Below are 26,308 nucleotides of genomic sequence, written 5' to 3'. Positions count from 1 at the left end.
TGTGCGAGGGATGGAGAAGAGGTCATAGAAGTAGGAAGGAGCCTGGCTCTGAAGGCCCTCCAGTGATGAGGATTCGGGCTTAACCTTGTATCATGGTATTGAGGCGTTGAAAGTCTGAAGGCAAGAGTATGACCCTGCTGTGCAATAGGAAGAGTATTCTAAAGTAGACTGGTAGTAACTTAAAAGGACTGTAAGCTAAGGGGATGAGGGCTGTCCCAGTAACACAGGTGATGTCTATGAGATGTCAAATGATACAGCTGTGTACTAAAGCCAGGATTGCCTGGATGGAGACACAGAGACTATAGATGACAGGTCTTAGCTCCTGTCATCTTTGGATGAACTTCCTGAGAACTTTGGATGAAGTTCAAGAAAATCCCAGGCAAGGGAAACAAAAGTGAGTAAAGTACTCTCTAACAGAAAAGTAAGTAAGGCGGTCTCTTAGAATGAGAAGACAGCCAGAGACAAGTCAGAAGGGCTGTGTGCGCTCAACATGCTGGAGGAAGGGGTCTCTGGACAGGTGATGTCAAAAGAGGAAGGGATCCAGTACAGGGCTTCCCTTACTACCTCATGGAAGCCAAGGTGGGAAATTTCAGACGGGAAGGAGCAGAAACAGTAGTGAAAGCTTCAGACCAGTCAACAGGGAGTCCTAAAACGTTAGGTTCAGAGTCTTTCTTGATAAGTATGTATGAAAAAAACACAAGTATGGTGGTGTACATCATTAATCCCAGTACTTGAGACAGAGGCAAGCAGATGTCTGTGAGTACAAGGCCAGTCTGCTATATATATCAAGTTCCATATCAAGTTCCAGGTCTGACTGCCTCTCTTTTCCTCCCTCTTTCTGGTGTGTGTCTATGTGTGTATCTATGTTCTCTGTCTGTCTGTCTGTCTGTCTGTCTGTCTGTCACACACACACACCTCTGCCCCTTCCCCGATAACTCACAAGCAAGGACACATCAAGCACTATGACAGGAAAGAAGGACACCACAAGGAACCAAGACAAACACAATCACCTCAGGGAGACGACATTCTTGTAAAAGTAGACCATAAGGACAAGTAAACAAACCAGACAGACTCAGCCAACTGCTAACCAAAGATATCTGGGGGAAATTCCATCTGTAGCAAACATATGCAAGCATCTTCTTATCATTACTCCCCAAACAATGCAGTACAGCATCTCTTTACACAGGATTTACATGGTACTAGGTGTCATGCGTAATCTAGAGATGACGGGAAGTATATGGAGGGTGGGCATAGTTTCTATGGAAATACCATGTCATTTTCTAAAAGCTACTTGAGCATCCGAGGATTTTTGGTTTCTGTGCATGGTTGTAGAGTCAATCCTCTGTAGATACCAGGGGACCGTTTTACATAAACACATCCCCCTCCTTGGTTCTTGTCCTCTGACAAACTTAATACCTTTGCAAATGCCAGAATCTCATATGGATCCACAGCAAGAGAAGTGGGCATATAATCAGCCACAGCAAGCGACATGTGGAACTGGCCACAGGGGTAGTTAGATTGGCAGGGGCAAGGCTCCCTCCACCTCTCATGTGCACTGTTCTGGGAATGCTAGCCTTGCCCCTCTTCACCCAGCATGGAAAATCATCACCACCTTTGAGCTTATAGCTCACAGCGGCCTTCAGATCATCAGTCTGAGCGCCTGAAGGAACCTGTGGTGAAGAGACATTCCTCTTAATGAAGAATCAAATCACACATTGTGAAAACCTTCTTCAAGTTCCTTCAGGACTGTAGTCAGTGAGCAGAGCCCAGGAGAGCCCACATGCAAGCTCAGTTTCAAAGGCTCAGAATGCACGAAGAGCTCACGTTTGGGTTTAGGCGACAGAGCCAGGGAGAGGTCGATGTCTCAGTTCAAGCATGCAAAAGTGCACGTCTTCCTTACTGAGGCTTTCATGTTCCATTCAGCCCCTTGACGGACGGACGGGATGGGGTCCACCTGCAGTGTCTGTTTTACTTGGGCTGAGATTCCAGTGTTTGCCTCACCCAGAATCAAACCCACAGTTAATGAGCTTTCTACAGCTGCAGGAGGGTCCCTGACATAAATACCTTTTCTTTTGTTTTTTAATTATAGATTTTTTTTAAATTAAGTCTGAAATATCAGTACAAATACTGATGTGTAGGGGGTGTTTTACAGCCCAAATCCCAGTACTTAATTCTGCTACTTAATTTGTAAAAAAAAAAAAGCTGAACGGTGCAGTGATGATTTGCGATTTCAAAACTTCAACCGTATGTCATCGGAAGATGGCACGTTGAGGTTTGAAGAACGAGTTGTATCCGAAGGCTGGAGAAGACTGGAACCAGAATGTTGAAACACATAAAAAGACGGGCGATTCCTTAAGGTGTCAAATGTCACATTCTTTAGTTCTGAAGTGGCATCCCGGTCTCTAAAGTCCCCTGCAGTATGAACTACGCCATAACAGGTAAGGGCAAAGGCCAAAAGTGTCTGAAGAACTATATCGGTCGGCAGCGGCTCATACTTCATTTCTGCCAGCCTCATGTGAGAACGATGCTGTGCAGCCGAAAAGGCAGCATGGGCGAGGGCGGAGAGACCAACGCCCACCAGCACCTTCCACAGCCACGCCACCATGTTTCCGAGGAAGTGGCAGCCCCAGAGCTGGCCTTCCACACCGGGGGTAAATGTGTTAGGAGGAAGGGCTTGTCCTGGCTCACAGTCTCATCTGGCCTCGTTGCTTTGGGCCTGTAGCAGCACAGGCCATCATGGTGGGAGCACTTAGCAGAACAGGGGTGTTCAGCTCACGGCCTCTGGGAAGCAAAGAGAAAGAGAGAGAGAGGATCAGAACAAAGCCCAATGACTTAACTTACCCACTAGTCCCTCCTCTGTTCCTCCTGTATATTACAGACAGCATCTCATGGTATAGCCCAGGTTGACCTCACACTTGTGGCAATCCTCTTGTCTCAGCTTCCTTGGTATTGAGATTACAGATATTACACCACCACATCCTGCTGGTCCTATCTCTTGGCTGCAACCAAACCTCTAACACATGTGTCTTGGAGGAAATACTGCAGACCCAACTGCAGCACAGAAATAGCCAGAAACAATGTTTAGCCATATCTCTGGATATCCTGTGGCTCAATCAAGTTGAACAACCTGATGATGTAACTGAATCACACAGAGCAGGGACAGGCACTACTCAGTGGTAAGCTTGGAATCAACCGTAGGCTAAACTCAGAAACAAAAATAACTAGCATGCAATCCCTTCTTCTTTTCTTTTCTTTCCTTCCTTCCTTCCTTCCTTTCTTTCTTTCTTTCTTTCTTTCTTTCTTTCTTTCTTTCTTTCTTTCTTTCTTTCTTTCTTTCAGACAGAGACAGGGTTTCTCTGTATCCCTGGCTGTCCCGGACCTCAGTCTGTAGCCCAGGCTGGCCTGGATGCCTGGATGTCAGAGATCTGCCTGTCTCTGTCTCCTGAGTATTGGGATTAAAAGTTCTCTCTGCTTTCTTTTTTTTTTTTTTTGGTTCTTTTTTTCAGAGCTGGGGACCAAACCCAGGGCCTTGCGCTTCCTAGGTAAGCGCTCTACCACTGAGCTAAATCCCCAGCCCCTCTCTCTGCTTTCTAAGGCTCCTTGTGTCAACACAAGTCAGAGAGAATCTACATATTTACTTATAGATTTGGGAGCAACTTATTCACTGAGATGAGATAAGCTTTTATGATATCTGTTGACTCAAACGTGAAAGCTCACACCTTAACCTCAGTACCTATGATTGATTCCTAGCACCTATGATACCTTACAACTCTAGTTCCAGGGGATCCAACACCCTCTTCCTGCCTCTGAGTGCACCAGGCATGCATGTGCTGCATAGACACACATGCAAGAAAGTTAGAACAAGGGCTAGAGAGATGGCTCAGTGGTTAAGAACACCAACTGCTCCTCCAGAGGTCCTGAGTTCGAATCCCAGCAACCACAAAGTGGCTCACAACCGTCTGTAAATGAGATCTGATGTCCTCTTTTGGTGTGTCTGAAGATAGCTACAGTTTACTCACATATAATAAATAAATAAATCTTTTAAAAAGAAGAAAGAAAGCCAGAACAAAAGAAACTCAAATAAACTCCAGTTTCCTCCTCAAGGACAAGACACTCATGTTGTGCACAGGCATGCATACAGGCAAAACACCCATACACATAAAACAAATAATAAACTATGTGGCCAGGGATTTTTTGTTTGTTTGGTTTTTGTTTTCAAGACAGGGTCTCTCTGTGTAGTTCTGGCTGTCCTTGAACTCACTTTGTAGAGAAGATGACCTTGAACTCAGAGATCTGCCTGCTTCTGCCTCCCAAGCGCTTTGCCACCGATGCTTGGCTTGTTTTTAGCAGATTCAGTAGCACACATGTGTAGCCCCAGCACTCCTGTGGCAAGATGGAAGGCAGACACAGAACTGCCTGCCTGTAAGCTCAAAGGCCAGCTAGCCTAGAATACACAAAAGGGTAAAGAAATGAGACCCCCCGCCTCAACCAAGTGGAAGGAGAGAATGAGCTCCCAACAGTTGTCCTTTGGCCTCCACATGCATGCTGTGTGGCACACACACATATACATTTCACACACAGACACACAGACACACAGACACACACACACACACGCATACACACAGAGTAATAACAAAAGCTAAAACTTTTTAAGATGCCACCTATGTTTCCAGTGGATGGGTAGCTCTCCCATATGGTGACTCAGGGATCCAAGGCTGCAACCCTGGCTCTCCCAGATCCTAGTCGTCTTACCCTGCCAGCAGAAAGGGAAAGGGAATCCTTAGAGGGGAGTAGCACACTTCACTCTAGATTATGGACCACTGGTAAGAACCAGTCACAGGGTCATGCCGCAAAGGAGGCTCAGGTACACACTGGTCAGGAACTGTAACCCCAATGCTTATAACAGCAGATTACTGGGGTGGACAGACAGTTCAACTTTCTGAGAACTGGGTGGCAGGCACCTGGGTGCTCAGATTCTAGTTCTGTGTTGGATTCTTTTTCTCTTCTCTTTATTTTTTTTCCTTTGTTTTGCCTGTCTATATGTATGAGAACCTCAGGCAGGCCTGGCGCCCATGGGAGGCAGAAGATGGTGTCAGATATCCTGGAACTACAGTGGTGGTTGGCCTTGAGCCACCATGTGGGAGCTGGGAACCGAACCTGGATCCTTTGAAAGAGCAACACATACCCTTAACTGTGTATCTGACTGTCCAGCTCCCACATCAAGGTTCTTTACATTTTGACACCATTGCCATGTTAGACTACATAAGTTCTCTTCAGAGAGAGAAGTCTGTGTAGTGCAGAGTAGGGTTTTCAACACTGCCTCTGGCTTCTACCCATCTGATGCCAGTAGAACTCCAGCCCCAGTCCTGACAGTAATAAATGTCTCTTCAGCCGGGCATGGTGGCACACACCTTTAATTCCCACACTTGGGAGGCAGAGGCAGGTAAATTTCTGTGAGTTCATGGCCAGCCTGGTTTACATAGTGAGTTCCAGGACAGCCTGGGGGCTGTCATAACAACGTGCATAAATAAATAAATGTAACAAACTGTTAAACAATATCTCTAAGCATTAGAAAATGTAGCCAGAGTTACAGGTTGTGAGTCATTTGTGGGTCCCAGGATTAGACCTGAGACCTCTGCATCCACACCAGGGGCTCTAACAGCTGAACCATCTCTCCGGCCCCACAACTGGTATTTCACAACCTCACGTAGATTGTTCTCTACAAACAGGCCTGAAAACTCCAGGTTTATGACTTTTTCACTTGCTGTTTAGTTTGGAAACTACGATGGCTGTTCTTGGTTGTCAACGTGACTACATTTGGAATAAACTACCATCCACAAATGGAGGGCACACTTTTGACTTGGATCTTGAAGCAGGACGACAACACATTATCTTAATCTGGATCGACACATGCCTTTCTTTAATCCAGGCCTTGAAGCACACCATTAATCTGGGCCATACTTTCTGACGGAGGCCCATATAAAGACACCTGCTTGCACTTACCTGCCAGCACATCTATGGGAGCCTACTTCTTCAGGATTCCAGCTTATACAGAAACCCAGCTGAAAACACCCAGCCTTGTAGGACTGGGCTGCTACTACACTCTCGGACTTCCCACTCATAGCTGGCCATTGTTGGGTTAGTTGGTCTGCAGCCTGTAAATCGTTCCTATAAATTCCCTTTAGAAAGATAGATGATAGATGGATAGATAGATAGTTCCAGACAAGAAATAAACGGTTAGCCTACCTGTCAGCTGGATAGCGAATGTAATGAAATAGCATGTTTGACCTCTTCATGCAAAACTCTGAGGATTGCAGTTCAGTTTTGCTCACTGACAGAATATCGGAGGTGCCAACTTGAGGACCCAGAGAGAACTTCATGATGTGTCCCCAAGCTCATAGCTGAGCTATTTCCAGACTAGGAGAATAATTTCCACACCGCACTCACTGCTTGGCAAAGCCAGATGAACTCGCAAAGAAACACTCTGCATCCTTTGCAATTCAGTGTGAGCATGTGACAACTACAGAAGTGACCCAAAGTAATGCATACTATTCCTCCCTAAGGCTTCTAAGAGTTCTCTTCCTCCCGACTGGAACTAAGACTCTTTTGTTTGCTCATTTTGTTTTGTTTGACCATGCTGGCTTGTCTGTAAAGATTAGTCTTTCTGGGCTGTTACAGGTTCCAAGAAATTTCAATGCGGAAACAAGATTTTTTTTTTTTTTTTTTTTTTTTTTTATAATTTGCCCTAATGTAAGACAATATTTGTGGGCACCTAAGCAACTCTTCTTCTTTTTGAGGGTGATGAGACAGACTCTTAAGAAGGCTATTATTGGGAGTTGGGGATTTAGCTCAGCGGTAGAGCGCTTGCCTAGCGGGCGCAAGGCCCTGAGTTCGGTCCCCAGCTGGGGGGGGGGGGGGAAGAAGGCTATTATTTCCAGGAAATGGACTAACTGTGATGGTTCCTTTGTGCCTGTTAAAAACAGGAAGTAGTAACATCAAGTACTCAGTACATCAATAGTTTGCTTTATCTCCTAAGCACCTAACAGCCGGTGTTGCTTTGCTAAACAGCTTCCCTGGCTGTCGCCATGGGGGATTCCTTCACACTCCAAGGAAAACTTGGAGCACAGTTCCTGGGCTTGGCTTGTAGTCCCAGTGAACTCTAGCTTTGCAGACTGCTGTGGATATGAAGTATTAGTTTCTACATTCAGAAAAACATACAAGGCTCTAGAAACGAAGTAAAGGTGGTTATTGGAAAATAACTTGATTGCGCTGAAACGCACAGCGTGATCAATCAATAAAGATTCATTTGAAACACGACTGGAAAAGAAGAGAATACAGCTCCTTTAGTTTCCCAGCAATGAGGATTCACATGTAAATTCTAAGTGTTCCTGCTGAGCGGAGCAATCTGGATCTGAATAAGCGAATTTAAAAGGATTTTTGTTTTTAACCTCGTGTATAGATGTGTCTGTGTATGTGGGTATAGTGCCTGCCTCCACGGAAGAGGGCATCCAATTCCCCAGGCACTGGAGTTACAGATGGGTGCTGGGAACCAACCGGGGTTGGGGGGCTCTGCAAGAGAACCAAGCCCTTAACTGCTGAGCCTTCTCTCCTGCCCAACTGCTTTTTCCACAATGCCCTGTGTGTTAACCTCTACAAACAGGCCTGAGAACACCAGCCTTTATTCCTTTCTTTCACTTACTAGTTAGTTCAGAAGCAATGAACAGATAGAATAGGAGGAGGAAGAGGAGGAAGAGGAGGAGGAGAAGGAAGAAGAAGAGGAGGAGGAAGAGGAGGAAGAGGAGGAGGAAGAGGAAGAGGAAGAGGAGGAGGAAGAGGAGGAGGAAGAGGAAGAGGAAGAGGAGGAGGAAGAGGAAGAGGAGGAGGAGGAGGAAGAAGAGGAGGAAGAGGAGGAGGAAGAGGAGGAAGAGGAGGAGGAGAAGCACAGCACTCTTCACAACAGTAAAACCCATAAACATACAGAATGGCCATCAGTGACATATTGGAGCAGTAAGCCAAGGTATAAGCTCATTGCACAAAGTAAAGGATTTACGGTGGTCTCCACAAGACAGAGTTCTACTGACACACTAACTAGTACAGGGAAAAAGTAGTTCCACAAAAAAATTCGTACAGCAAGATGAATTTTTACCAAGTTAAAAATAACCCAAAGCGGGGTTGGGGATTTAGCTCAGTGGTAGAGCGCTTGCCTAGGAAGCGCAAGGCCCTGGGTTCGGTCCCCAGCTCCGGGGGGGAAAAAAAAAAAAAAAAAAAAAAAAACCCAAAGCAAGAATAGACACCCTGTAGAAACGTACACAGAACACAACTGCCTAAGGGATGCAGAAGCCCAGCGTTCAAGGCCTGCCTGAGTCACAGAGGAGGTCAAGGCCAGTCAGAGCAATTTAGTAAAACACTATGTCAAAATAAAAGTGTAAACCGGAGCCTGGGGATATAAGGCAGTGACAGAGCACCTGCCCGGAAAGCACTGGGCCTTCCATTTGACCCAGCACCGTAAACAACCACCAAAACAGTAGACGTGGAAAAGAAGTGAAGGTCAGACAAAGCAAGATCAGGCTAGTTTCAAGCTGCGAGTGTTGGAAATTCTCCATGTAAGTAAATTTAAAATGATATAAAAGGGAAAGCAACGATGGATAAACGCCAGATTCGGGACATGGGCTACTTAAGCAGTAGGAGGCAGGATCTCCGGTTGGAGGAGAAACCTGCAAGTTCATGTCATTTCCTGTGTCAAGTCTTAGTTCTCCATTACTGTTACAAAGGCCTGGTAATCAACTTACAAAGGTGAAAGGTTTTGGGGGCCCCACAGATTGGAGGTTGAGGCTCCAGCCCACGGTCACACAGTTCTACTGCCTTTTTTTGTCTACATTTATTTTATGTGTGGTGGTGTTTTGCCTGCATGCATGTCTGTGCACCACTTGCATGCCTGGTGTCCTCAAAAGAGGGTGTCAGATCCCTTGAGATTGGAGTTATAGACAGTTGTGGGCTGCCACGTGAGTGCTGGGACTCTAACTGGGGTCCTTTATAAGATCGTCCAGTGCTCTTAACCACTGACCCATCGCTCCAGCCCCTCCATTGCTTTTGAGTCTATGACAGGGCAGCAACATCATGGCAAGAGTAGAGGAAGCTGCTCACGGCAGCAGGGAAATGAAAGGAAGCATAAGCAAAGGGTAAACCCTTGAAGGACACGCCCACGATGACCTAATGCTTCCCCTGCAGGCCTTACCTCTTACAGGTCCCAGCAGATCCTAAGAAAACTAAGCCTGGACCAAACCTTTCCCAGGCATCCCAGGTCCAAATCATACCATCCCAGATGTGCTGCAGCTTGGCTTTGCTTTGGATGATGAGTTTGTGAACTCCTATTATACAACAAACTAGAGAAAGAGATTAAGGCAGGCCATGCATGGAGCAATGAAAACCCAATTAGAGACCAGAAAGGAAAACATGAAATCATGGTTCATGGCCCTTGGCTGCACTAGGTAGACAAATCAGGATGTGTGCCTCTGATGCTGGAGACTTAGCTGCTAGCTCTCCTGTCCTTCCCTAGGTTGCCCTCCCTGGAAGGCCATTTCTCTCAATAGCATCTCTGACTCTCGGTGTGTACACCGACCAGCAGAGGTCTGTGGTGGTCTCGGGCTTCTAGACTCCTGATGAAGAGAGGCACTGGATACTTAGGATGTCACATGAGTGGCTGGATTATATGGCCCAGACTTCAGGCTAACCAACAGGGGTTTATATCTGTGCCTGACATATGCCTGCTTTTAGAGACTGCGGTGGTTAATATCAACTGTCAACTTGCCAGGATCTAAACTCATCTAGCAGACAAACCTCTAGCCATGTCTCTGAGAAGTTTCTAGACTGGGTTAACAAGGGCTGGACGATCCATCCTGAATGTGAGTGGCACCATTCCATCGCCAAGGACCTAGACTGAATACAATGAAGAAAATTTTTTAAAGTTTTGCCAGCCAGTTGTGGTGCACCTTTAATCCCAGCAATTTGGGAGGCAGAGGCAGGTGAATCTCTGAGTTTGAGGCCAGCCTGGTCTACAAAGGAAGTTCTACAACAGCCAGAGCTACACAGAGAAACCCTGTCTCGAATAATCAAAAAATTAAAACAATATATATTTTTGGGCATGGGGGACAGGGTCTCTATTATATAGCTCTGGCTAACCTGGAACCTAGAGAGATTCACCTGTCTCTGCCTCCCCAGTATAGGGATTAAAGGCATAAACTATCATGCCCAGCCAAAAATATAAGAAAAAAATAAAATATGGATAAATTAAGTGAAGTGCCAACATCTATCTTTCTCTCTGTTTCCTGACTGCAGGTGGGATGTGACTGGCTACCTTGTGCTGCTGTGACTTTGCCACCACAACAGACTATACACTCCTGAACAGTAGGCCAAATAACAGCTTCCCTCATCAGATTGCCTGTGACAGGTACTTTGTCAGAGCAAGGAGAAAAACAATAGATAAAGGAACCCTAAAGCATTTTGCCCAAATGGGATAGAGAAATAACTAACTGGATTACTGTGGATACCACCAAAAGACAAGTCTTCCTTTGGAGAGAAAAATGAACCTGTCAAAGAAAAAAAGTTCTTCAATACCTGGGAAAGCAGCACAAAGAAAACCTTGTTCAAAATCATGTCCCCAAATTAGGGACATCTACAACACACTTCTCAGGGCTTAATCCTGGCTGCACCACAGACAGGAAACATATAGCTATGGGTGAGGGTAAGATCAGTGGGTGGAAAATTACCAAGAGGAAATAGGAAAAGTAAGAGGGCATCTGGCTAAACTGACCTGACAGGATTCCTACTGAAGACAAGCCAGCTTGAACAAGCACCACCCTCAGCAGGCTTGGTGCAGAATAAAAACGCTGCTCGTGGGAGCAATCAGATAGTGAAGCCGAGGGTTCTGGCTAAACGGCCTTGGCAGAGTTCTTCGCTAACACTAGATCTCACAAGGAAATACACAGACGGGTCTAGGAGAGAGTCCACATTAAAGAGACTGACTAGCCTTCGATCAAGCAAAAGAGTGTTGTCAAGTAAGAAACAGAAAAGTCCTTTGTTGTATGTGGCAGAGGCACTGATGTCCCCCAAAGGTCAGCACTAAATTCTTCTCAGTCCGCAAATGGTCATGAGACCGAGGAAAGAAAAACTCACACTAGTTTTCTCTCACACCCGGCTCTAGTGGGGTCACAGAGCTGAGGTGAGTGGGAGCCTTAGCATCCATAACAACTCCTCCTCGATGCAAATGCCCTGAGTCACTTCTTCGGTGCTGTGAGCAGCATTTGTTCTTGCTGTGGTCAGCTGCCACAAACAACAGCAGTGGGAGGGGGGGAGGTTTGCTCTGCACACAGTTCCAGTCAGTCTCAGTGCATCGAGGAAGGGAAGGCAGGGCAGAACGTGTCGGTCGTGGCAGCAAGACCACATGGAGGAAGTTCGAGATGGCTAACCCTCATTATCAACTTGACTGGATTCACAATTACCCAGGAATCCTAGATGGGATAAAAAGAAAGAAACAAGAAAGTGGGCTGGGCATGAGCATGCCTCCCGTCAGCCACCTGACACTCCAATCGCCACACCTTCCCTTCCGCTGTCAGGTGTCACGGCAACAAGACAATAACACACAGCTCTCTGAAGCAGGGCAGACCAGAAAGCAATGTTTCATTCAGTGACTTATTGAGCTCTCCCAGCGTTTCAGGTTCCGTACTACGCAGGCGCTGATGGATAACAGCCTCCACTCACGACGGCTCTATCCTATAACATCTCGTATAGGCAGAGGCACTTCAGTATACTCAGGATGGACAGCTGAGCTTAGCTAGTAGGAGGCCAAGGGATCCAAGCAGCCATCCCAGAGAAAGTGACAGCAAGTGAAGCCTAAAAGAGAAAGAGGAATGAAGGATGTCTGAGGAAGAATGCCGTGTGCAAACAGAAGCACCAGAAATGCTATTGTCCCCTGTAGAGTCACCCAAAGGTGGGCATGGATGCCTCGCATGAAGGTGACACCTAAGTCTTAGGGGATGGCAGAATCTCTGCTAAGGAGGAAAGGACAGTGGCCTGTGGGAAGACCTGTACGTAAATGAGTGACAAGAGCAAACAAGAAGACAGCAGGACAGTTCCTTAGCATTAACAATGTCACACTTAGTAGCCAGTTGTGAGGTGACAGAAAAGCCTGAAGAAGGGAGAGTGTTATCATTTGAACTTTAAATGTCTCCTAAGGTCCCCTGCTGAGCTTGGTCTCTGGGTAACACTATTGGAAGGCAGTAAAACACTAAGAGGTGGGCCCTACTGGGAAGTCGTAAGGTCACCGAGGTCACAGCCCTTGAATGGACCTGGAGAACACTGACCGCTTCCTCTTTCACCTCTCAGACTCAAAGTGAACAAAGGGAACAAAGGGAGTCCCTGCATGCATTTCCCACCATTGCTACCCAGCACCAAAGCAGTGGGCTAAAAGCTCCCTGATCACAGACGGAAAACCTGTAACAGGAATCTACCTCATGTGTCAACCAGCACCTAAAACCCCATCACTTGTGAGGCTGACCCAGGCCTGCAAGTTTGTGTCCAGGGTGAGCTACTTACTGAGACACTGTCTGGAAGGGAGAAAAGAATCCCATTTAAAATAAAAACAGGGGCTGGAGAGATGGCTCAGCGGTTAAGAGCACTGACTGCTCCTCCAGAGGTCCTGAGTTCAATTCCCAGTGACCCCATGGTGGCTCACAACTATCTGTAATGGGACCTGATGTATTCTTCTGGTGTGTCTGAAGACAGGGACAGTGTACTTATATATAATAAACAAATACATCTTTAAAAATAAAATAAAAATAAAATTAAAACAGGACCCGAAAAGAAGGCTCAGCAGAGAGTGCATACAGCTTTGGCAAAAGACACAGTTTGGCTCCCAGCAACCACCTCCATGGCTCAAGAACACCTTTAACTCCAGCTCCAGGGAATCTGATGTCCTCTTCTGATCTCTAAAGGTACCTGCATTTGGGTGTACATACCTGTACACAGATACACACACATACATGCAAATGATAAAAATTGTGGGTTGATGTCTCCATGCAGGTGAGGGCAGGCACAAGATAAGGCAAGGCTTGTGATTGGGCTGTGAAAAAGAAAGACAGGTGCAGAATTTTTGAGAGGAGAGAGACAGAAGAAGGAGGGTGAAGAACATAGACAGAGGAGGAGAAGGACGACCCAAATAGCCACAGGTAGCTATGAATATCTTATAAGGGATGGATTATTACAGGAAAATTTGTCTTATCTAGGTGGGCAGTTTATATCAATATCAATTGTCTCTGAGTTTATTGTGTGGAAGTTTTATAGGGTGAAAACTTACTGATATAAATCTGATTGATAAATTACAAGCGTCTAGAGCTCTGATTTTTACCGGGCGACTGAGAATTATGACTATAACCACAAGCGGCGGATGGCAGCATGGGACTGGCATGGCAGCAACCCGCCAAGGGAACTTATCGAGTTGGGAGGAGATGTTTCAAGAGCTCCAGGCCAGAGAGTCAGCAGAGATGGGAAAACCCTGCTGATGCCAGGTGGCCCCACAGTGCCGGCACTAGCATGAGATGGTGTTCCGATTTTTTAATATTTCCCACTACAAAAAAATAAAATAAATCTTTATTAATCATAAATAAATAAAACCATGAGCCCAAATAAACGTTTTTCTTTATAAGTTGATTCTCTCAGATACTTGCTCTAGTAAAGGAAAGCTGGCTAGCAGAGAGGAGAGAAGAAAAAGAAGAGTGTCAAATGGACAGACCCAAGGCGATCGCTGTGTACCAGAGACCTATTTTAAAATGAAGACAGAATGGTATGAAGTCCTAACAACGCAGGCTTTCCATTCACAGACCTAAGTTCAACTCCCCGGCTCTGCCCTTCGCTGTCCGTGAGACCCTGGGCAAATGACTTAACCGGGCAAAGCTTCCATTTCTTCACCAAATCAGGACCATAGGCAAAGCAAATCTCACAGCCGCTGAAAGGAAGGAATGGCAGAATATGTGGAAACGATGCAGCCCAAAACACAGCATATGGAGAGCCGGAGAACCAGACAGCAGAAGGGAGCCACCAGCCTTGATGCCGGTGTTAGCAGACTCCATTAGCCAGGTGCCGGTGCCAAAGGAGATGATCCAATGCACACTCGCTCCAGAGTCCCTGGCCTGTCCCTGACAGTGAGCAGAGACCTGAGTGCTCCGGAAGAGGATATACTCACTGGAGGAAGGTGACACTGTTAAAAGCTATTCCTCAGGGAGCCTGCCACACTCTCACTTCTTGTGGATGGAAAGACCCTGCCCCTTGTTACCTGAGCCTCTTCTCAGTGTTGTGCTTCTAACAAGTACACTTGAAGGATGGCAGTTTACGGCTCCTTCTATAAAGCTGTAGATTCCCTCCTCCCAAGCTCCATGTTTCTCAGCTATGACACAAACCATCTGCATGTGGAGCATCCATCTGGGCCCTCACACTGCCCCTGCAGGCTTGGAGGCAAGAACTTATGCAAACATGCCGATGTTCCTCCATTTCCTCTGCCAGAGCAGTGAAGTCCTGGTCTCTACTCTCAATGTCTCTGCTGATAACCACGAGCCAAGGGCAGGTCAGTAATTAGCTCATAAACTAAAAAGACCCAGAGCCATCAATGTGTGCACGGTATGGAAGCCACGAGTGTAAGCCACGACATAGCCTACAATGAGGATTCAGACATCACTGCCCACAAGTAAAGGACAGGGGTAAGCTCTAACGAACTTGAGAAGAAAAGGCGCACAGGACTCTAGGCTCCGTCTCCGGCACAGAATAGGAAGGCCACAGAATAGTCCCTTTTCAGTCTTCCTCTAAATTCCCCACACTGTCCTGGAATTCCCTATGTAGCTTCAAACCTGCTATCCTCCTGCCTCAACCTCCCAAGACCTGGAATTCCAGGGGCACAACATCATGTCAGACTAGAAGAAAGCAGTTTGAACCCAAACCAAGAAGGCAGCAGGATCTGGTGCTGCGTCTGAGTAAGAAGACGGAAAGTAGCCACTGAATTTAGCAACTAGGTCACTGGCAAGACACATTTCAGTGATGTGGTGTGGCGGGAAGCCAAACTGTAGTGGAAGGAGAATGGATGGAGGTAGAGAAGTTGTAACAATAAATACGAGGCATTTGTTAGAAGCTTAGCTGAAGCAGGGTGCTGGCGGCACACACCTTTAATCCCGGCTCTTGGGAGGCAGAGGCAGGGGGTTCCCTGATTTGAGGCCAACCTGGTCTACAGAGCTAGTTCAAGGACAGCCAAGGCTACACAGAGAAACCTTGCCTTAAACAAACAGAAAAGCTCTGCTGAAATGGAAGTAAGGGGGTGGAGCATTGGTAGCAGGAGCAGGTCGGGGCAAACTCAACCCCCCACTTGTTTTTTGTTTTTGTTTGTTTGGTTGGTTGGTTGGTTGGTTGGTTTGGTTTGGTTTTTCTGAGACAGGGTTTCTCTGTGTAATAGCTCTGGTTGTCCTCCACTCACTTTGTAGACCTGGCAGGCCTCGAAGTCACAAAAAAAAATGCCTGCCTCTGTCTCTCGAATGCGAAGATTAAAATGCCACCACACTCAGCTTTTCAATTCATCTCTTAATAAATGGAGAAGATCTGAATGGCCGCTACTGAGAGCAAGCCTAGAAAGAGAAAAATTGGGAAGATAAAAATAACAGAAGGATGGATTCAAAGGAAGAATGACCTCGGATCCCCAGTGGGACTGCATCCACGCCATCATACATCCTCAAGCAGGTCAACTTGCTGGCTCGGGTTTGGGGTCTGTCTCTAGGTGGGTGGCATCCATTCCCCCTTGAAAGGGGACCCATCAGCAGAGATCCTTCACAACTACTTTTCAGGCCAGAAATGAGACCCAGGGATATTTCCTGAACCAGATTCTCAAGACCCCAATAAGTGTCCTCTGTATACAAAGGCCAAGCAGTTTTGAATGGAGTGCTAAACGGTAAAGCCAGAGCAGTGTTTTCCAAGAACATCTGAGAGTGGGCTGCAGAAAAGGAACGTGGGGAAACTTAAGGCCTCATCCTCAAGGCACTTAGGGTTGACAAAGAAGACACATTTGGGAAGAAGGAAAAGAATTCTCATTTGTACCAGCACCTCTACTTGGAGCTCATCTATTGGTAAGAATCCCTGGGTGGCCCAACTTGTCAGGCTCCTGAACCCTCTTCCCAGGCCATCGCTGTGTGTCCTTGTAGAATCCGGTTCCAGCAAAGAGTCAGTTTTCTCAAGTCAGTTTAGGAAGAACTATTCCGGGTGACGGTCACCTGCAGTGTCTGATGAGGTTTCTCATCCTCTACCGGCCTGCAGGGCTGTTGACTCGCTCTGTCTTCGGCAATTCGGTTAGGCCAGGTTAGCCAGAACCCCCTTATACGGATGTGGTGCTTCCACTACGTCATTTCCCATCCATCAACACCCACCCAGCTGCTTCACTATAAACTCAGAACCAAGCTAAGCCTCCCTTCCCTGGTGCCAAACCCTGCTGAGGATGGTCCTGAATAACAAGTGTTACTACAAGTTTTTTTTTTTTCAAAAAGTATCCACTGGGCTAAGAGACAGCTCAATTGGTAAAGTGCTTGTCTGGGCAAGCAGGACCTGAGTACGACCCATTTTTTAAAAAGAATTAAACTCTAAATTAATTTAAAGATTTAAATTTATAAAATATTTTAATTTTTTTTAAAAAAAGAAAAATTGTCACACACCCCTTTAATCCCAGCACTTGAGAGTCAGAGTCAGGTGAATCTGAGAATTCAAGGCCAGCCTAGTCTAATGTAAAAAGTTCCAGGTTAGCCAGGGATACATAATGTGACCTATCTTTAAAGAAAAAAAAAAAAAAGTTGTGTGGTAGTATCACCTAATAATCCTAGGCTAGGAAAATGGAAGAAAAATAGGTGGATTCCTGGAGTTCACTGTCCAGCCAAACTAGCTTGCTTGGGGAGTTCCAGACAGGGAGAAACTTTGTTAAACAAACAAACAAACAAAAAAAAAAAAGGACCTGGGTAAACACAGACTCACAGTCTTCACCTTCCAACTCTTGACATAATGTTACTATGTTACTATTCTAACCTGCCAGGAGGAGCCAGGAATCTGGAAGCCCAAGGCTACTTTCCAGATAACGGATCAGCAGGTGGTAGACTCCAGCTCCCTGGCCTAAAGCAGGTCTAGGGACCAAGAAAGAAAGAAAGGGGGGGGGGGGGGAGAAAGAGAGAGAGAGAGAGAGAGAGAGAGAGAGAGAGAGAGAGAGAGAGAGAGAGGAAGAAGAAAAGGAGGAGGGGGAGGAGGGGGAGGAGGGGGAGGAAGAGGGGGAGAGGAGAGAAGAGAAAAAAAAAAAAAACTGTGCCCCTCCTACAGCTAAGAACAGAGCATATAGGCCTCCAAAGTGCCTTATCCAAGCACCATGGGCTCCCAGGGGATTGGCAGAAGAAACCGGAGAAGGCAACAGGAATGTCCAACCAGAAGTCACATTTCCGCTTTGTAGTAGTAGCAGGAAAACCTTTTAGCAGGGTCGAAGAACGAGAATGCAAAGTTCACAAAATTAGAGTGTCCAGGTCTGGGTTCGTTCACTAACTACTATCACCTACCTGAAAGCCACTGGAGCTCCAAGAAACGAGCATCGGAACCACCCAAAACACTAGCCAAATGCACATTTCCAGGCCCTGAGAAGAGGCTTCTTCAGTGGGCATGGAGCCAGGCCTGAGATACTGAGCTTTCAATCAGCACCTCAGACAATCTGGGGTACTGATTCTCTGAAGAGGTCACTCTTAAGAAACTAGACTCTAGGGCGAACAAGACCTCCAAGTTCCAAAGTTTCCCCACCTCGGTCGGTGCACGCGCCGACCTCCTCCCACCACCCTAACCGCGGGGCCTCACCCACACGCGCAGTCATGAAAGCAACGGGGAACTCGGTTGGACTCACCGACCTTTGCCAGGGCGCTGCGGGCCCCAAAAGACGCAGCACGGTGTCCGGCAGGGGGCGCTCCACCCGGGACAAAGCAGGGCGGGGGCGCTGGGTACCCCTAGCCCAGAGACGCGCGGCGGGAAGGAACGGACGCGGGAGAGGGAGGGAGACACGCGGCGGCGCGGGGGCGGGGCGGCCGGCGGGGCGGGGCGGGGCCGACGGGCTGGCGACGAGCGCCGGGAGAGCGCGCCCGGGCAGCGAGAAGGGAGGAGCGTGGGGAGCGCGGGCCGCAGCCGCCCCCGCCCCGCGCCCGCGCCCGCGCCTCCCGCGCGCAACAGTTCCCCCAAAGTTGCAGCCGGGGAGGCGCGAAGCCGGCGGGGGACGCGGCCTTGGCCCGGCGCGCGCAGCCCCAGGCGGGCGGCGGCATGGGCACTCGGCAGACCAAGGGCAGCCTGGCGGAGAGAGCCAGCCCGGGCGCGGCGCCCGGCCCCCGCCGCGAACGACCCGACTTCTGGGCGTCGCTGCTGCTGCGCGCCGGGGACAAGGCGGGGCGCGCGGGCGGTGGGCTACCCCCCTACCACCGGCGCGTCGGCATGGTCCAGGAGCTGCTGCGGATGGTGCGCCAGGGCCGGCGGGAGGAGGCGGGGACGCTGCTGCAGCACCTGCGCCAGGTGAGCGCGGGGAGGGGGTGTGGGGGGCGCGGCGGCTCCCGGAGCGCCCCGCCCCTATGAGGGGGGTGACAGGAGACCGCCGGGAGGCACCGCCCAGGGTCCCCCTTTCGCGGGGATGGAGCGGTGTGGCAGCAGGTGCCTCTTCGTTCCTGCTGAATTTGGGGCCTCAGGCTGGGGTGAGGAAGGCTGACCCGGCGGGGCTGGTGAAGGGGACCTGTTGGACCATTGTCCCTGCTCCTCTCCTCCACAAGTCCCCCAGGGATAATTGATGAGAGAGGATACAGAGATGCATGCATGGTTTTGGCCAGGGTTCTCTTCTTCCTTTCAGCTCACAACCTATCACCCTCTCCCAAGGGTCCCCAGGGAATGTGCAGTTAGTTATCTGCTAAAAGCCAGCTTCTGAGGTATGTCCCTAAGACCCCTAAGATTTCAGTCCCTAGGTCATTTGCCACCAGGAGATATTGCTTATTGTGGTTTCATCTCTCCTAACTTTGGCTGGACCTGGCCGTGAGACCCCTTCAGAAGTCTTGGTTAGAACGAAGCTAGTCTTGGTTTCTTGGCCAGCAGGAACAGAGGCCGCCTGTACTCCACCATCCTCAGCCTAGTCCTGACCTACTGATTAGGGGCAAACTACAGATCTGGTTAGTTCCCTCTCGGTTTTTGTTTTCCTCTCTCTTTTTCTTTTGGGGAAAGTGGCAGCCTGTACAGGGTCTTGCTGGGTGCTCTGCAGAACGGCGATCAGATTGGTTCTGTCCGGCTTTGTGGCACAGACTTGCACAGACCTTGTATTCTTGGAGGACCCCTGTAGATAAGCAGTGTGCTGCAAATGGGGGAGGGAAAACCTCGGCTGACCTTTGTGCGTTCTTCCCATTACTGATAGAAGAAGCTGTAGGGACAACTTCCTGGGAGGAGCTTCCACCATCTAATTGGATCCACATCTCCCTGGATTCTGTACTGTGGCTTCCCTCACGCCCTATGTTTCTCTGGAGTTTGTTCCTAAGGTGTACACTGCAAAAGAGAGAGAAGTAGAGACTTGGGAAGGTATGAGACTTCCACCTTTGCATGTAGTTTTCCTGACAACATCCACAGTGATCCCCTGGAGGCTGCTGCATCCTCAGATACCTTCCCTGGGTTGAATCGTCAAAAAAAGATGTCATTCTACACCACGTAACTTTAGTGATGTGTAGTTCTCTGTCGTTTGAAAATTAGAAGCCAACCTTGTATGGCCTCCATGGTAACTCTTGTTGCTTTCACACACAAAATGGATTTTCCAGACCATCATAAGCTGGTCTGTGCAATAGTCAGTAAGAGGGTTGTACCGATCACATGATGTTTCCCCAGTCCTGGGGGTGCTGCTCTGAAGAACACCAAAGCAAGGAAGAAACTGACAAGCCCTTATTGAGGGGTGGGGAGAAAATTAAGGCAGCATTGGCAAGCAAGCACCAGTTAGAAGCCCACTGGTGAAGGTCGAGGGTCTTGGGGAGGAGGCCGATGTTAGGGGTATCTGGTATAATTACACACTGTATTGTGGAGCCTGAACCTCTCCCTTTAGGGTCTTCTGCTTGTGTGTCTTTGGCGCTCGCTCTCTCTCTCTCTCTCTCTCTCTCTCTCTCTCTCTCTCTCTCTCTCTCTCTGGCGTCTCTCCAACCACAGAGGCAGGGTTAATCAGACTTCCCCCTTTTCTGGGGCTCCCTGACCCTGTGGCTGATGATGAGTGAGGGCTGTGGACCTGGAGAGCTGCCCTGTGTTGCCTGTAATGTGAGGGTTAGAGCCCTTCCAGGAAATGGTCATTGGCCCTAGGCATGTGGGAGTGGGGCTCAGAGATGTCCAAATGTCTGTGACAAATGAAAAGGGTGTTTTCTAGGACCCTGAAACCAACCAGCGGAATGTCTAGCCAGAATTGTGCTGCAGTCTGAGTGGTTCTCCCCCAAGATACTATTTCCATCTTACTTTCCTCCTGGCAGGAACCCGGGCAGTTTGGCCACCCCCACTCACATAGTACTTTCTCCTGTATTTGATAACATTTGGTACTAAGTGTTTGGATTTTGGTTTTTTGAAGCAAGGTCCTGTATGTCCCACTGCATAGCCGATGATGATGACCTTGAACTTCTGATCTTCCAGCCTCCACGCCCAAAGTGCCAGAATTACAAGCATGGGCCACCACACCCAGCTTATTTGGTGCGGGAGATCAAGCTCTGGGCCTTGTGCATGCCAGGCAAACATTCTTTCAACTGAGCTACTCCACAGCTGGTGACACTGGATTTCTATGTGTTCAGAGGGAATACAGGGTTAAAGGAAGCACTGACCCATAACTCCTATGCTCCTGAAGGAATTGAGTCCTTCATCTCTCTGAGGCTCTGAAAGAGCCTCACACTCTCCTCAGACAAATGCACCTGATCTTGCAAAGAATTTCCAGAGAGATACACAGAGCTTGTGTGAGTGCTACCCATACAGCCCAAGTTTAAAGTCAATGCTCCTCTCTCCTACCTCCATTTCTCCTGCTTTGTGTTTTGCATATAGAAATAGTTCAGACTCATGTGTGGCAGTTCATGGTAAGCTGATGTATTATGGCCGTTGTTGCCACTTGTAAGATTTGGGGAATGTTTTCTTGCTTGGAGACTCTCAGCTTATCACTTGTGGAAAGGCCTTATACACAGTTCAGAGTGTGCAGGCAAGATGCCAGGCAGTTGCCTTGAAGGATCACAGAGCCATCTTCTTGTCTTTAGGAACAGTATAAAGTGAGCGAGGCCTGGGACCAAGCATCAAATCTGGGTGGCTTGCCTTTGGTCCTCAGTGTGCTGTGACCTTGGGCCCAGTGGTAACCTCTCTGAGTTGTGTTTCTTCATTTCCCAAAGGGGCATCCTGGGTACTGAGCAGAGCAAATGCTATCAAGAGTGTGAAATTTTGTTGGCACTGCCAATCAAGATGTGTTTTCATGGCAACCAGGAGAATCTGGCCTACTTTTGGTATAGCTGGGTTAGGGACAAGATCGTGGCCTTTCTCTCCAGGCCTAAACCAAGGAGTCCCTGGTTCAGAAACAGTTCAAAACAGATGCTCATAAGCATAAGAGAACTCATTCCTTGACTCTTACCCCATCACACCCTCACCTAGGCCTTCTGCTTCCCCATGCAGCTTAGGTTTGGGGGCTCAGACTTGCTGTTTTAGGAGTCCTGGGGATGGAATGGTCTGACAAAGAAAGTGCTGGGCTGTGTGGCATCGTTGCTGCCTCCATCCAGCGGTCTTTCTTCAGACCCCCAAATTTCAGACTGTGTCGTTGTCCCGCTCCATGGAATAGAGGAATGAGAAACAGGCATACTCCCAGACAAGGTGACCCATCTCTGAGTTCACCAACATCCCTGCTGTGTTAGTCAGCTGTTCCTATGACAGAATGCCTGACGTACAACTTGTGAGCGAGGCTCTGTTCGAGCTCACAGCCTCAAAGGTTTCAGGTAGTGGTTATTTGGGCCTGTGGTAGGGAGTACATGGCTGAGGAAGTTGCTTGCCTCATAGTGGCTGGGAAACAGAGAGGAAGGAGCCAGGGACCCAAGATATCTTAAGCTCTCCACTACCCAAGAGCACCAAGTGTTAGAGACTCATGGTCTTTGAGGGAACCTCATCCTAACTCTACTACCTGCAGAATCCAGTTAGTCTGGTTTACTACTGGTGTGGTGTATCCCTGATAGGTAGAGCTGTTCTGCCTACCTCCTTCTGCCTGACTGATCTCAGCGTGGCCTGGATTTGTGGTTCTAGGTGCTGTCTAGAAGGGTAGACCTGTCTTCTTATACTTGAAAGCAGAAACTGCAAAGGCAAGAACCAAATACATGGGCATTAGGGTGCTACACATATCACTGTCCCAAGAGGAGCCAGAAATGTCCTGGAGACCCCCTGTTGACTGATGGGTCTCCTGCCAAAGACAGACAAGCACAGTGACATTTGAAGGTCACCTTTTCCCTCCCAAGAGAATCTGTGGGCGAGCCGATGGGAAGGTCACCACACACTGAGCAGGCAGGTCCCCAGTGTCACCTCTTAATTCTTCCTCCACCTGGAACACATCTTGTTTCCACAAACATTCTTTACCTTCAGCAGGCCACCTTCCTGAGCGCACCAGCCCATGCTCAGGCATCTGGTTAGCACGTCAGTCCCGCCATGGTGCAAGGTCTTATCAGTCACTCATAGCTTCCCCACATGACCTTTGGTTTGTCAGACAAGGTCATGTGCTTCCTGAGAATAGAGACCCACCATTACCAGTGTGCATGGTACAGCATTGAGAACCTGCTAAGAGTTCTTGCTAAGTCTCTGTGCTATCGTAGTATGTGTATAGACTGTCAACATGCCAACTCAGGAAGCATTCGGATGCCCTGTTTCAGCCCCACAGCCGACTTATCAGGCTGCCAGTATGGCTGTGAGATCCTGTGCATTTGCTTTTAGGTTTCTGGGCATGCCAGTTTTCAGGAAGTCCCTGATGGCCACAAGCTTGATTGTGCCTGGCACCCTGCCAGGCTGAGGTGTTCTTGGAGAGAGGAGTGGCATGGTGCCTAGCCTTGGCACCACAGGATCCTATTGGGCAGGTGTAGTCTGGGGCCTCTGCTGAGGTGGCAGGAGGAGAGCAAAGCCTGATGGGAGAATTGGGCCTCCCCATTCCTAGTCGGCTCCTGCAGAATCGCATGCACTCCCTCCACAAAGAAACCTTAGTTCTTGAGCTCTGGCAATCTGTCTGGGCTGCGTACAAGCATTTCCACTGATAAAGGTGAAGAGGCTTCTGATGTCAGGACTGCTTTCATCCCCTCCACAGCTGCCAGGGACACTAGCCAGGGACACAGCAACCTCTGTGGAGGCCAAACTAACCACAGGGCCTAGAGTAGGCTAGTCTCTGACTTTGCTGTCTTGGGGGGGGGGGGGGGCGTTCCTCTTTTTGGAACAAATTTTGGAGATTGCCAAAAGCTGTTTTTAAATCTCTTCTGAGCTTTTGTGCTGTCCCGGCCTCTGCCTCTGATGTGCGGGGAGGTGCAGTCTAACTGCCCTTCTTCCCCCACTCCCAGCCCACCCCCATCCCCAGCATCAGGGCATTTCTGTGTGTCCCATCCTGGGACTAAAGCCATCTAAACTGGGTACCTTGACACATAGTTGGGTTTCATGAAATCCCTGAGGTCTTGTTTGTTTGTTTGTTTGTTTGTTTGTTTGTTTGTTTGTTGAGGCACAGTTTCTTTATGTAGCTCTGGCTTTCCTGGAACTTAATATGTAGACCAGGATGGCCTTGAGATCACAGAGACCCACCTGCCTTTGCTGAGATCATAGGCATGCGCCACCATGCCTGGCCTGTAAATGGTTTTAAATACCTCAGGCACATGTCCCCTCCATGGTATGCTCTCTTGTGAGTCTGCTGAGATTGGCTCAAATTTCTCAATTATTTCCACTCTGAACCCTGGGCAGGGTAGCCTCCTGATGTTTGGGTTCCAATAGCTGCTCCCCATAATCCATTACCTCCAGTAAATAAGAGGCTTCTCATCAGCTGACTAGTATCTCTACACTGTCCCCATCAGAATGTACAAAGGTGGGTCAGCATTGGAAGAGACCCCTCCCCTAAATAGAGATGTTCAGACAGCCACCTGACTCACCTTCCCCACCAGGAACAGCATCAAAAGTTTTCTATGAGAAAACACATGTGCACACAAGGATATTCCCAGACACATATCTGGTGATTGTTGGTCCTTGCTATAGATTTTTCTGGCTTTTTTTTTTCTTGCCAGTTGTATTAGTTCCTTCAGACTGATAGAACAAAGTGCCAAAGGCTAGGTCCAAGATCTAGGCTCCAGCAGGTTCAGCATCTGGTGTGGGCCCTCGCTATGACTCTGGCTCTGAGTGCCCTCATGTACACAGGATGGAAAGCTTCTCTGGGGATTCCTTTTTAAGGACACTGATTCCAGGGTCCTTGTAACATCAGGTTGGGCTGAAACCCCAGCAAGGAGGTTAGGGCTTCAGTGAAGGGGAGGAGACATCAGCTGCCCCAACTCCTTCCTGCTCTATCTCCTCCCCCCCACTCCCACCCCCGCATCTCCCCCTGGAAAGTACTGGAGCAGGAAGGATCCAGTCATCCACATCAGCGGACCTCACCATTACTCAAGGAGTTGAGTGTTCAAAATGAGGACGAGACCTTGGTGTGCTGAACAAGGGCGGGACCCCTTCTGACAGTGCCTGCTTTTGTCCCCACCCCACCCACCCTGGCTCTGAGTGGTGCCCACGTGGCTCTCTGGGAGCATTTCCCAGCTTCACTTTTTCTTCTTCTTTTTTTTTTCTTTCTTACTTTTTTTTTTTTTTTTAACTTTTATTAGCTCAGACTCCTGGCTGCTGCAACCATATGGAGTTCTGCCGACAGCTGCTGCTCAAAGGGATGTGGCATTTTGATGTTTCTAATTTTATCTAACCAGGATAGACATAGGAGTCCAGCTGAGACTAGGGAGTACCCAAGTGTGTTTTCCTGCAGAGGCAGACAGACTCACTTTGCGCCTGAGGCCCATGTACTAAGATCCTGTGTTACACACCTAACTTCCAAATTCATGATGATAGTATATGGGGGAGGTGGTCTTTGGCAAGTGATTAAGATAAGATAAACTCATGAAGGTGGGGTTCCTTTGATAGGACAGGTGGCTTGAGCTGACATACACTTGCCCTGTATCACCACTGAGCTTCTCTACTCTGTTACAGAATAGCAAGGAAGCCTTCTCCAAATGCTATGCTGTGCCCTTGGATATCTGACCTCCAGATCTGTGAGCTAAATAAACTTGAAACTTTGTTTCCTATAAATTACCAGCCTTGGACATTTTGTAGCAGAAAGCAGATTTAAAAACACCATGCGCACCTGCTGAACTGCCCCTCACCCTGTGTCTCCTCCAAGTCCCTCTCCATCTTCCTACTCCTTGTGGCTTTGCTTTGAGTCCCTGAGTCTGTCCATCTTTTGTATCTCTGATTCCCCTGGTAAAAAGCAGACTCTTAAAAACTTCTCTTCCGGCAAGGTGCAGAGGCATATGCCTTTTCAAACACTGTTGGTGAGGTATTATTGATAGGATTCAGAGTTTGAGATCAGCCTGGACTACATAAACCTCTTTTAAAACTAAGACAAATGGGTTGAGGATTTAGCTCAGTGGTAGAGTGCAAGGCCCTGGGTTTGGTCCTCAACTCCAGGGCGGGGGGAGGGAGGGGGGCGGGGAAGACAAATGTCAGTCTCTTGTTAGTCTGAGTTTTGTGGGCTTCCTGCTATACCCCGACCAACTCTACCCACAGAAAGATGGATGTGAAGCCATGAGAATGAGTAAGGGGTCTAGACCAGCTCATTTCAGTAGTCTAGATGTAAGCACCTGCCTAGGCAGGGAGAGCAGGCACTAGAGATCCACTCTGTGGGTTTTTAGTCCACCATATTCATTCATTCAAGCTCTATCTTTTTTTCTCTTCTTAAACCAGGGTGTCTCGTGTAGCCTAGGCCAGCCCTGACTCTATAGAGCCAGAGATGACCTTAGACTTCTTGTCCTCCTGTGTCCGTCTCCTAAGTGCTGGGATTACTGGCATAGCCACCATACCCTGTTCATGCAGTGCTAGGGATCCAAGCCAGGGCTTCATATATGCTAGACAAGCACTCTTCCAATTGAACTGCATCCCGGCCCCTTTTAAATTCTTTAAATTGTTGGCTTATGTTGTTTTCTTTAGTCAGTATCTC

General features: G+C 48.3%; 2 protein-coding genes across 4 annotated transcripts in view; one reads left to right on the top strand and one right to left on the bottom strand.

Annotated features, from left to right (window-relative positions):
- Positions 1-1,011: 1,011 nt before the first annotated feature.
- Positions 1,012-18,077, bottom strand: Mmgt2 (membrane magnesium transporter 2). 3 transcript variants are annotated; one of them, NM_001013967.2, is made up of 3 exons: positions 17,952-18,077; positions 4,262-4,444; positions 1,012-2,781 (listed from the first exon to the last, which is right to left on the bottom strand). In NM_001013967.2, the coding sequence occupies exon 3, from the start codon at positions 2,603-2,605 to the stop codon at positions 2,231-2,233; it is 375 nt and encodes a 124-aa protein (NP_001013989.2). In that variant the 5' UTR covers positions 2,606-2,781; positions 4,262-4,444; positions 17,952-18,077; the 3' UTR covers positions 1,012-2,230. The 3 variants fall into 3 exon arrangements, with proteins under 3 accessions (NP_001013989.2, XP_038941897.1, XP_038941899.1); XM_039085969.2 differs by lacking the exon at positions 17,952-18,077 and adding an exon at positions 17,613-17,905; XM_039085971.2 differs by lacking the exons at positions 4,262-4,444; positions 17,952-18,077 and adding an exon at positions 17,613-17,905.
- Positions 18,078-18,221: 144 nt separating this feature from the next.
- Positions 18,222-26,308, top strand: part of Lrrc75a (leucine rich repeat containing 75A) — a 44,550-nt gene continuing 36,463 nt past the window's right edge. The window contains exon 1 of the mRNA NM_001398992.1: positions 18,222-18,600. Within this exon, the coding sequence (NP_001385921.1) occupies positions 18,355-18,600 (246 nt within the window). The 5' untranslated portion in view covers positions 18,222-18,354. The remainder of the gene's footprint in view (positions 18,601-26,308) is intronic.

The sequence above is a fragment of the Rattus norvegicus genome, chromosome 10 (genome assembly GCF_036323735.1).
Source record: "Rattus norvegicus strain BN/NHsdMcwi chromosome 10, GRCr8, whole genome shotgun sequence".
In the NCBI taxonomy this organism is placed as follows: domain Eukaryota; kingdom Metazoa; phylum Chordata; class Mammalia; order Rodentia; family Muridae; genus Rattus; species Rattus norvegicus.
The sequence above is the reverse complement of the archived record's forward strand: the minus strand, read 5'-3'. Positions and strand labels throughout refer to the sequence as shown.

Excerpts from the sequence above, each read along its gene's own strand:
- Mmgt2 (NM_001013967.2), bottom strand. The coding sequence starts at position 2,605 with ATGGTGGCGTGGCTGTGGAAGGTGCTGGTGGGCGTTGGTCTCTCCGCC.